The 12283-nt window shown below is 41.1% G+C and overlaps 1 protein-coding gene across 3 annotated transcripts in view; it reads right to left on the reverse strand.

Moving 5' to 3' along the window:
* The window catches only part of Pou2f1 (POU class 2 homeobox 1), a 155183-nt gene that overhangs the window by 20189 nt on the left and 122711 nt on the right, over positions 1-12283 (reverse strand). For all 3 annotated transcript variants that reach the window (XM_052737481.1, XM_052737483.1, XM_052737482.1), the window contains 3 exons: positions 11087-11232; positions 9719-9898; positions 7412-7517 (listed from right to left, as the gene is read on the reverse strand). In XM_052737481.1, the coding sequence (XP_052593441.1) occupies positions 7412-7517; positions 9719-9898; positions 11087-11232 (432 nt within the window). The remainder of the gene's footprint in view (positions 1-7411; positions 7518-9718; positions 9899-11086; positions 11233-12283) is intronic.

A 12283-nucleotide genomic window follows, 5' to 3' on the forward strand; every position in this document is an offset into this window, starting at 1 on the left:
GTGAAGCATTAAGGAAAAGATCGGGAGAACGTCGTCCTGGGCAGAAGTGGTTAGTCTCGGGCCGTTTGGATGCTTTTTGCTGCGGGTTCTGAGGAGCAGCTCCTTCTGTTTCAGGTCAAAGAGCTTTTATCACGAGTGGGCTTGGATTTAATGAACCACTTCCATCCAGCCATCTAGGTTTTATCTCAATTTCTACTTCTATTGTACAATATGTTAGTTGGTGTTCAGATGTTAAACCGACTATGTATTCTTGGAGTAAATCCCCCAGTCAAGATGAATAACCTTTTTTTTTAATATGTTGTCAGCTTTGATCTGCAAAGATTTTTCTTTTCCTTCCTCCTTCCTTCCTTCCCTCTCTTCCTTTCTCATTACTGGAGATTGAACCCAGGGACTTACACACACCAGGAAGGTGGTCAATAATTTCATTTGCTAAGATTTAGCAGAGAATTTAATATACATTTTCATGAGGCTATGAGCCTGTATTTTTTTTCTAATGTATTTATCTAGCTTTTGTATCAGAGCATTGTTTGCATTGTTCAAAATAGGTTCCTCCTCTATTTTCTGGAATTGATTTTATCTTTTAAAAATATCTGATTAAAAAGAAATTAATAACAAGTCCCACAGAACACCACTAAAATAATCAGGGTCTGGACTTTTATTTGTGATGTTTTTAATTAATAATTGCTCAACTGCTTTTAGTCTACTTAGTGTCTCTTTTTAAATCAGTTGACAATTTGTTCGTTTCTAAGTTCTGTAACCATTCCACTCTACACTATTTTTGTTTAGAGTGCAGGTGTCCCTAGACCTCTAGTGTGCCACATTATACAGTAGTTCTGAGTATAAGCCAGAGAGCTGAAAACACACGCTCACACACTGACCTGAGTATGAAACTCACAGCAGAAGCATTAAGAATGGCTAAGACCCGCTACTCCCCCAATGCTATTGACTCATGAATGGTGAACAAAATGCTATATGTCCACAGAATGGAATACCATTCAGCCACGAAAGGGAAATACTTACATATTTTACAATATTGACAAAGTTAGAAAATTTGCTAAATGAAAGAAGTCTGACACACTGAAAGGGCCACTTATATGAATTCATTTCTCTAAAATGCTAAAAGTAGGCAGTCCAATGAGATAGAGTAAAAGAATAATGCCAGAATAGCGGAGGACTGATAATTTATGGCTTATTCTTTGGGGTGATAGAATTATTCCAATAATTAGGTAGTTCTAACAGTTCCACATGTTTTAAGTATATCAAAACCCACTGTACTGAACACTTAAAATTACATACTGAAAAATGTGAGCTATAAGCTGAACATGTGCCTTTAATTCTAGCTATTTGGGAGGCTGAATTAGGATTGAGGTCAAGGCTAGCCCTATCTCAAAACAAAACAAAATCATGAATTATATCCTAATTATAAAATTTTCATTACTTTTTTTGTTTGTTTGTTTTTGAGGCAGGTTCTCTCTATGTAGCCCTAGCTGTCCTGGATCTCATTATGCAGACTAAGCTAGCCTTGAATTTAGATATCCACCTGCCTCTGCTCCACCACACTGCTCCATGATGGTTCTGTTCAGTTCACTAACCTTGATAATACGTATCCTCCTCCTTTTTTATTGACTGCAGATGAACTTGCTAATTTTTAGTTGCATTGCTTTTTTCCTGACTTACTTCATTATTTTTTGCTATAATTCTTGTTATTTGCTCGTTCTGCTTACACTCATTTTTTCTATATGCTGTTTTGTTTTTATTGATTTCTTCAAGACATTGTCTCACTATGTGCCTAAGCTAGCCTTGCACAATTCTCTTCTTGCCAAGTGTTACAATCACAGGTATGCAGCTGACCCCCACTTCGTGCACTCCCAGAAGTTTAAGTGTGAGCTGTGGGCTGCTGGCCTGAGATGCTGTTTCTCTGATCTCTCTGTCAATGGATACAAGTTGTCATGATGGCCTCTGCCCTCCCCACTGGGGTCACACTGGGTACCATCACTACTGCCTGTGAGATGCTTTATTTTCAATTGTTTTTTCATTTTAAATCTTTTCTTAATTTCTTGATTTCTTCTTTGGCATAAACTTCCAGTTTAATTTCCGAATATTTGAGATCCCCAAAATATTTATTGTTGATTTCTAAAAAGACAATATATTTTATATGACTTTAATCCTTTTAATTCCCTGGGTCTTGGCCACATGTTGATTTCCAAACATTTGAGGATTTGCCAAGTTTTTTTTCTGTTGGTGATTTCTATAAAGACAACATAGCAGGCAGTGGTGGCGCACGCCTTTAATCCCAGAACTCATGAGGCAGAGGCAGGGGGATTTCTGTGAGTTTTAGGCCAGCCCAATCTATATATTGAGTTCCAGGTTAGCCCGGGTTACATAGTTGAGACCCTGTCTTTAAAAACAAACAAACAAACAAACAAAACCAAAAAATTGGCTGGAGAAATGGTTCAGTGCTTAAGAGCACTGGCTGCTCTTCCGAGGACCAGGTTCAATTCCCAGCACCCACACGGCAGCTCATAACTGTCTGTGACTCCAGTCCAGAGGATCTGACTGCCTCACATAGATATACAGGCAAGCAAAACACAAATGCACATAAATTAAAATACATACACAGACATGCTCCCTTTAATTTACTGAGCCTCGTTTCCTGGCTGAAAGAGTCTTGAGGGACAGATATCCCAGGTATATTTGAAAAGATTATTTTTTCACAGGCATGACAGCTAGGTCAAGTTGGCTGATATTGTTTAAGTCTTATATACCTTTGACAATATTTTGACAGAGTTCAAATTAATCATTACAAGTAGAGTATTATTTCTTACTATTGTTGAACTGTCTATTTCTCCTTTTAATTCTGTTCATTTTTCTTCCCTGTATCTTGGGCCTCCATTGTTAGGTAACTAATTCAAATTGCTATTATCTTCCCGAGAAATACATTTTTGTCATTAAGAAACATTTTAGAAAAATAACAGGAGACAGAACACTCAGAGTTGAGTGTGGTTTTGAGGTACACCGTGTCTTTCTGGAGGAGTGTTGTCTTATATCCACTCTAGAAACGTTTGCCAAGACTGTTTATATGCCAAGCACATGAAAAAGTGTTTTATTATAAAATGGTAGACTAAGAAAATATTTTTCTGTGTTTCTCAAACCCCATTCCAAATGGCAGTAAAGAAACACACCAAGTAATGAGATTTCCAGGGACGGGAAAGAGGACAAAATAGGGTAGTAGTGAAATCAATGATAGTACAGTTAGCGAAGGAGGAGGTTATGATTGAGGTGGGAATTAATCCCTTTGTTGGAGCCCAAGAGAAGTCCAAACTCAGAGCTGCCCTATGCCAAGGCAGGAGCAGGAGAACAGAGAAGAGAGCGATTACAGGACCGCTCACACACTAGCTCCGGCCATTACAGGACCGCTCACACACTAGCTCCGGCCATTACGGGACCGCTCACACACTAGCTCCGGCCATTACAGGACCGCTCACACACTAGCTCCGGCGATTACAGGACCGCTCACACACTAGCTCCGGCCATTACAGGACCGCTCACACACTAGCTCCGGCGATTACAGGACCGCTCACACACTAGCTCCGGCCATTACAGGACCGCTCACACACTAGCTCCGGCCATTACGGGACCGCTCACACACTAGCTCCGGCCATTACAGGACCGCTCACACACTAGCTCCGGCCATTACAGGACCGCTCACACACTAGCTCCGGCCATTACAGGACCGCTCACACACTAGCTCCGGCGATTACAGGACCGCTCACACACTAGCTCCGGCCATTACAGGACCGCTCACACACTAGCTCCGGCGATTACAGGACCGCTCACACACTAGCTCCGGCCATTACAGGACCGCTCACACACTAGCTCCGGCCATTACAGGACCGCTCACACACTAGCTCCGGCGATTACAGGACCGCTCACACACTAGCTCCGGCCATTACAGGACCGCTCACACACTAGCTCCGGCCATTACGGGACCGCTCACACACTAGCTCCGGCCATTACAGGACCGCTCACACACTAGCTCCGGCGATTACAGGACCGCTCACACACTAGCTCCGGCGATTACAGGACCGCTCACACACTAGCTCCGGCGATTACAGGACCGCTCACACACTAGCTCCGGCCATTACAGGACCGCTCACACACTAGCTCCGGCGATTACAGGACCGCTCACACACTAGCTCCGGCCATTACAGGACCGCTCACACACTAGCTCCGGCGATTACGGGACCGCTCACACACTAGCTCCGGCGATTACGGGACCGCTCACACACTAGCTCTAGCAGTGGGCTTGCCCATCTCTTCTAGAGCTTGCATATGACCTGAGCTGATATTACCAACTACTCAAAGAAAAGAAAGAAATCTGACAGAAAGATTGAGGACTCAAGAGTAGGTAACAAGCAAACACAATCCCTGCTTTGGTGAAGTGTGAGTGTACTGTGTAGCAATTTCCTCTGAGATAAGCCTCCATTTGGGAGGGAAGCTCATTAAGACACAGGGTGTTTCTAAAAGGAGTTTAAACATTCCATCTGCTAGAGAAGTTAAACTTTAAACTCAGGAAGCAAACAACCCAAAGCTTCCAGAAGTCCCTGAAATGGATCAGATACACTAGCGCCCCCCACCTCAGCGCCCCCAGCTATCATATAAAAGCTGTAAGAACTTGCTGAGAGACACTCAGCCAAGCCACCTAAAAGAGACAGAGTGATAAGCTGAGCTGCATGGAAGCAGCTGCCAAGAGCTCAGACCAAATGGCCGTCTGGAAAGCACACACTGCAACCTGTCAAGCTCTCTCTGAGCTATGTAGTGCAGTCCACATTCCCAGCTCTTGTGAGCTGTCACCCATGCCAGGGTAGGCTTGGTAATGCAGCTGACTTTGAGTCATTTCTGCTCCTCTAACTCCTCACCCATAGTCCTGAAGAAACTCCAGTGAAACTCACTGGTTCATCAAGCTAAACTCTGGTGGCACCTTACTTTGGTCTGTCACTGGTTCACTATCGGGGTGGTTCACTATCGGGGTGAGCAGATGTTTGTTCATGTCTCCCCAGGAGTAGTGTAACTAACTGAGAAGCTAGGAGCATAGATATATGCCTACAAGCCTGGCTTACTTTTTAATGTCTGAACCATTGGCGGTTTTTCTGCAAAACATGGGTATCCTTAGGTATAATTCAATGATTTATAACTTATTGGGAAGGTAAAATTTAGCTTTAAATTTCTGGATGACTGGTAGTCAGAAGGCAGGAACCTCATATACTGATGCTCAACCTAATGCCAATAAATCACAGCTCGCTTATTAAGCAGAAGTGCTGAATATATATGTGGGTGCATGCATACACACTTGGAGGGGACCAGAGGTTGATGCTGGGTGTCTTTATCTTGATTATCTTGATTCTGAGACAGAGTCTCATTAAATCTAGAGCATGCCAATTTAGCTAGCCTGGCTCACCAGAGAACCCAAGGGATCTTCTTGTCTTTGCCTCCCCAGACCTGGGATTACCAGGGTGTGTTGCTATCTCTAGACCTGAATTTTACTTATGTTCTGGGGAATGACCATAGGTTCTCATGTTTGTGTGGCAAGCACTTTAATGATTGAACCATCTCATTAGACCCAAAAAGGTTGATAACCTGGAATCTAAGGCTACTATAGCAGCCACAAATGGCCGGGGGTAGGTGCTACCAGAAGTTATAATTTATGAACTTCTCTCAAGTTATTAAAAACTGTGTGTACGCCTATTTTATGAGAGGAAATTCTCAATGAGGCCTAACAGTCAAGGGGTCACAAAGTGCTGTTTACATTATATAAAAACCTGACATTTTCTAATGGCTTTGAAACACAGTATGAAGCCATCTACTGAATTTTTATAGCATGGTAAAGTCACAGAACTAAAGAGATATTATGAACCTAAAACATGAATTAAAAAAAAGTCTTCAATTCCAGGTTAAGTTAAATTTGCTCATGAAATATCATAAAGCAATCCAATGGCTTACTAGCATATAATAAATAATTAGCATAGCTTATGCATTATGTATCATACAATTTTGATGACAATCCTAAATCATTTTAAATGCTTTGGGAAAATTTCTGTTCAGAGGAGGCCAAAGGAAAATAATTATTTATTCATCTTATTATGAATATATCAAGCAATAAGCTGGGCATCAGAAAGAACACAGTATTCAGTTCTTTAGACGGAGTTCAAAGGTGTTGGGTTGGTGGCACACACCTATAATTCCAAGACTCAGGAGACACAAGCAGATGGATCTCTTCTGAGTCCGAGGCCAGCCAGGGCTATACAGAGAAATCCTGTCTGAAAACCCCCCACCCCCGCCAAAAAGAAAAGAAGTACAAAGGCTATTGGGAAGGACAGACTTGTAAAAATAGATTATACAGTGAGTAAATGACAACTTGAACTTCCCGGAGAAGGAAAAGTTAAAGAATAGTTCCAAGAGGAACTGATATATAAGCCAGAGTAGCTTATCAATATCCCACCAAGAGCTGAGTATCAGACCGAGAACTGAGGACTATGAGGGACATTTCAAGAGGCAGGAAATATTGACAATGCTATGAATGGAGTTTGCCCATGTGTTGGGTGGGGTGGGCAAAGGTCTAGCATAGAAGTACTTAATACAACTGATGAATTTGTATGTTTCTCTGAATGTAAAAAACCATTACTACTGAAGGTTTGTGAAGGTGTCACTTGAATAAAGGATGTTTTAAGTTTGGAAACCATGCAGGAGATGAACTAATAGAAGAAAGGAGAATTTTAAACTTTTTTTTTTTTTTTTTTTTTTTTAAAGCTGGCCTGGTGCATGCCTTTAATCCCAGCACTCAGGAGATAGAAGTAGGTGGGATCTGAGTTCAAGGACAGACTTGACTTTAGAGTGAGTTCCAAGACAGCCAGGGCCCAGTCTTCAAAACAAAAAAGTACACTACTATGCCCAGCTCAGGGTCAGTTTTACACACACACACACACACACACACACACACACACACGCACGCACACACGCACAGGGAGAGGGAGCACTAGAGCATATATGTTTGCATGTATGTGGGGAGGTGCGTGTGGAGGCCTGAAATTGATGCTTGGTGTCCTCCGTGGTTGCTCTCTACTTTACCAAGGCAGGGTCTCCTACTGAAGCTGGAACATTTGGCTAGCCTAGCTATCAGCCTGTTCTGGGGAACTCTCTTCCCTGCTTCCCCAGCACTGGGATTATGGAAGGGCTCCTAAGCCCACTTGACTTTGAAGTGTGCATTTAATCTGAACTCTATCACGATTATGTTCACTGAGCGATCTCCCGAGACCCTGGAATGTATTTTTAAAAAACAATTCATAACTTAAGGTGGCACCTCGTGATTTGGCAGGCTTGCTGCTTACTAGCTTGCAAACTGGTTGTTGCTTACCTGTAAGAGAGAGATTAGTCACTGCAGCGCTGGTTAAGGGAAGGACAGGGTTGACTGTGAGGGGAGTTGCTGTACTGCTTGTCACAAGGCTTGGAGTGGTTGCCACCTAGAGGTCAGAGAAGAAAAAAAATGTACGTAACATAATCAGAACTTGAATGGTCCCTAACTTTCAATAATGTTGAGTCAGACAGGCTCTACATCAGCTAGAAATAGTATAATTGTCAACATTACTTAAATAAGAGAACTATCTGATAGCCTCAGTGCTTATTATTGCTTTTACTTTTGATTCTGTGGATGCATGTTTGTCTTGTCTTTATTTTTAAATAAATAGTACAGAATGTGCAGCAGACTCTTTTGTTTGTTTTTTCAGACAGGGTTTCTCTGCATAGCTCCTGCTGTCGTGGAACTCACTCTGTAGATCAGGCTGGCCTTGAACTCCGAGATCCACCTGCCTCTGCCTCCTAAGTGCTGGGATTTAAGGTGTGCACCACCATTCAATTATTTTTTTTTAAAGACAATCTTATGGTGGGGTGTAGTGGCAAATACTTTTAATCCCAGTACTCAGGAGGCAGAGGCAGGCACATCTCTCAGTCCAGCCTAGTCTACAAAGTGAGTTCCAGGACAGCCAGGGCTGTTACACAGAGAAATCCTGTCTCAAAAAACTGAAAAACAAACAAAAAACCAAACAAGGGACGACTATATCACACCCACTCTACTTCTTCTTCTTCTTTTTTTTTTTTTTTTGATACAGGGTTTCTCTGTGTAGCCTTGCGCCTTTCCTAGAACTCGTTTTGGAGACCAGTCCTGCCTCTGCCTCCTGAGTGCTGGGATTAAAGGCGTGTGCCACCCCCACCTGGCTGTGAAGCAGGTTTTTAAAATAACTTTGCATTTCTTTTTGAAATATTATGATAAGCATCCTATGGTTTTGTAAGACACTGCCTTCTTCCTATGACAGCTAAGCCTGAAAACAAAATAGTCACCTACACATAACAAAACTGTTACCTAATGACTATAATTTTTGTAACTACTACATCATATTTATGATTAAAGCCTTACTATTCATAACCCACAAGTTTCACTTAATAAATAATGCTGACCTTAGTTTTAAAACACTGTGAAGTCAGGCGTGGTGGCACACACCTTTAAATTCTAGCACTTGGGAAGCAGAGGCAGGCAGATCTCTCTGAGTTCCAGGCTAATCTGGTCTACACGGTGAGTTTCAGGTCAGCCAAAGATATACAGAGAAACCCTGTCTCAAAACCCAAGGGGGGGAGGAGGCATGTGACATAATATTAAAATAAAATAAAAGCAGATTAACAACAACAGAAGGAACAAAAATGGAAACTCAACAATCTGTCCATCTTTTGAAGCTTGTCTGGTATCATCTGGCAGTGGTCTACAATTATCCTAACAGGAAGAAAAAGTCAAAGAGGGAGTCCTGTGACCATGGCATGTTTCTTCCATCTAGGAATAATGTTCTAATGTAAATGGAAGAAGGGACTCAATAAGGTTCTACATGAAAGGCTGAGCTACTGTCTGAGAGTGAAGATTTGAGATGACTATTCATTGACTATTCATACCTGGGAATTTACTATTACTTACTTATGTAAGTTTACTAAAATGGGCTTTGGGACTGAACAGGAAGGAACAAAACATTTTTTTCTCTAGATAATTGGAAATCAGGAGTAAATCTACCATTATAGTTTCAGTGTAACTTTATTAGCTACAGAAAAAATTGCAAAGAAACAGAAAAGAATTCAAATTATTTACTTCTAAAAATAAAGGAAATCATTAAGTTCTTGTGAAATGAGAAATTTCATAATTTTGGAAATATTTAAAGTATACATGTTATATATTTATTCAACATGTATGCCACACACACATACACACACATAACTCCATAACTGTTATAGTTTGAATCATGATGGCTCCCATAGGTTCCTGTGTTTGAATTCTTGGTCCCCAGTTGGTGGAACTGTTGGGAAGGATTAGAAGGTGTGTCACTGGGCTGGGCTTTGAGGATTCAAAAGCTCATTCTATTAGCAGTCTCTCTCTACCTCCTACTTGAGGATCAAAATGTGAGCTCTCCGCTGTTCCTATGCTCCACCATCATGGACCCACCCTCTGAAACTGTAAGCTGAAATGAAATCTTTTCTTTTATAAGTTGTCATGGTCATTCATGGTATCTTATCACAGTAATAGAAAAGTAACTGAGACAAGTGTTATGAAATGAATTGACTTAATAGGCCATTTGTAAGACTAAAAATTAGCCCTTGAAGAGCTTGTCTCTTCCACATCCATTCTTACCAGTGAGGTTGGGCTGGGGAAAATTGCTTTGATAGGTGAGCTGCTGGTCCCACCACTGCTTGGTGGGTTGATTCTTTTCTCCTTCTGGCGGCGGTTACAAAACCAAACACGAATCACCTCCTTTTCCATATTAAGCTGTTCAGCAATCAAGGTGATATCTTCCGAGGTAGGCTTTTGATTCTAAGAGAGGGAAAAAAAAGCCTTTTTTTTGAATTTCAATTTATGTATTTGCCACATTGGAGACTGAATCCAGGAATAAGTGCTCTACATTTGAATTATATCCTAGCCCTGGAATATCTTTTCTTTCTTCTTCTTTTTTTTTTTTTTTTGAGACAGGGTTTCTCTGTGTAGCTCTGGCTGTCTTGGAACTCACTCTGTAGACCAGGCTGGCCTTGAACTCAGAGATCTGCCTGCTTCTGCCTCCCCAGTGATGGGATTAAAGACGTACATGTATGTGTGTGAGGGTTGTGCCTGCATTTTTGTGCAGTGGCCTCGGAGGACAGAAGACAGTGTTGACTCTCCAGGACCTGGAGTGACAGATGGGTGAGAGATGCTATGTGGGTATTAGGAATCAAACCTGGATCTTATGTAGACTAGGCTGATCTCAAATTTACAGAGCTCCACCTACCTCTGCTCCCAGGTGCTGGGATTAAAATGCCTCATGCCTGGCTAAGGTCTATTAATGTTAACAAAATAATACAAACTTACTATTACTAGAAATGTACGAGTTTCTTGGTGTTTTATAGATACTACCTAACTTGGACCTCATACTATGCTTCTGAGGCAGGAAAGGAAGGCAATTTCACAGGTGCAGCAACTTAATCTTGAAATCAAGTGAAGTGCCCCACCACATCTTTAACAAGACGCAAAGCCAATCCTGAATCAATGTTTCTTTAAGTAAACACAATTCTTTCTGAATTAGAAGTCAATTTTTTGTTGTTGGAAGTCTTTTTTTTTTTTTTTTAAAGCCAAATATCTCTTGAATTAACTTGAACTACATAAAAGGACATTCAAAGTCTCTAGTGTTGTGCCCCTAAAATACCATTCTAGGCATTAAAGACACTAAAATTCAGCCACAAGTGTTTCTCTTCTGGAACAGGTATGGTTTCCTCTAGAGGTCTATGATCATGAAGCTGCTCTGTCTGAGGTACTTTTCTCCCACCTTTCCCAGTCTGTAGGATTAATTCCTATGCTCCCTACCAATTTGGAACCAAGGTCTCTCTTGAGTCCTGCAGTATTCAAGTGGCAGTATTCTAGCATCTTACTTCCCGTGTTCAAATGCCCAACAGGGTGGAGGAAGATAAGGCTGTGTTTTACTATGTACAGTCCCTAGCAGTAGTACTGGTGATGCACACTGAGCTCACTGACCTCCATGAAACTCTTCTCTAAGGCCACACGGATGTTGGTCTCTATGCTGGTGCGTTTTTTCCTCCTACGATTCAAGCCCTCAGCCCCCAACCCTGGGGAATTCAGGGCACTTGGGCTAGATGCTGTAGAATCAGATGAGAGGTTCTCTATAAAAGAAAATATAGGGAAAAAAAAGCTGAGCTTAAGGATTCACATACAGAAAACATAGAAACAATAAAACTGGCAAAATACTGAAAGCTTGATGTGTGGGATTTTTAATGTAATCTCCATTGAAGCATTGTTCACTACCATCGATTTTCTACTGCCCTTATTAGTATTCTTTGTTCCAGTCACCATTCATTTTTTATTTGTTTCTGAGGATACAGAGATTCTATTTTTCACTTCTTTTTTTTTTTTTTCTTTTCCAGAACTGAGGACCAAACCCAGGGCCTTGTGCTTGCTAGGCAAGCACTCTACCACTGAGCTAAATCCCCAACCCCCTATTTTTCACTTCTATTTCCCTTAGTTCTTTTGTTTATAAGCTCCAAGGATAAAAAGGAAGAAAATTTCTTGGAAATCACTGGATTTTTAATGCTCAATTTAGAGATGATTTCTCAGTTTCTCAGCATAATAATAGTAGGGAGTGGGTACTTGTAACTTCTTTAAGGACAAGATGGTATACTTTAACAGTTGAACAAGTCTGGGCATGTTACAGTGGATTTCTTTCTACTCCATGTAAATTAAGATGGAGCAGATCAGTGGTTCTTGCCTGTGACGGCAAAAAAGACAACAGATAGCTAAACTTCATCCCCAGCTACTGAATCAATAGTTAGAGGTGTGGGTATGTCTCAAGTTCTTCTTTCCCAAAGCCTAATTTTTGTTTCTATCTACAATGGAAACAACATGGTTAGACACCCTTGTGGTTCCTTTTAAAAAAGCTCCCAAAGTCTATGATTTTGTGGCTCAAAATTCAAAATTTCTGAAAGGATAGCTCAAAAGAAAATAAATAATTCAAGACCAGAAGCCTAACTTTTTTTTAATGAAAGGTGGCCATTTTTAACAAAAGTAGAAATATTACCAGGAGCAAATTCTATAGCAATCTATCAAGGAAGAAGTAATCTATCTGTTCTTCAAGATTATACCCACAGGCCTTCTTATCCTCATCCTCAAACACTGTATGTCCATCCCTAACCCTGGCTCAAATACAGAAACATTGCA

The sequence above is a fragment of the Peromyscus californicus genome, unplaced genomic scaffold (genome assembly GCF_007827085.1).
Source record: "Peromyscus californicus insignis strain IS unplaced genomic scaffold, ASM782708v3 Scaffold_14__1_contigs__length_90479793_seg_2, whole genome shotgun sequence".
In the NCBI taxonomy this organism is placed as follows: domain Eukaryota; kingdom Metazoa; phylum Chordata; class Mammalia; order Rodentia; family Cricetidae; genus Peromyscus; species Peromyscus californicus.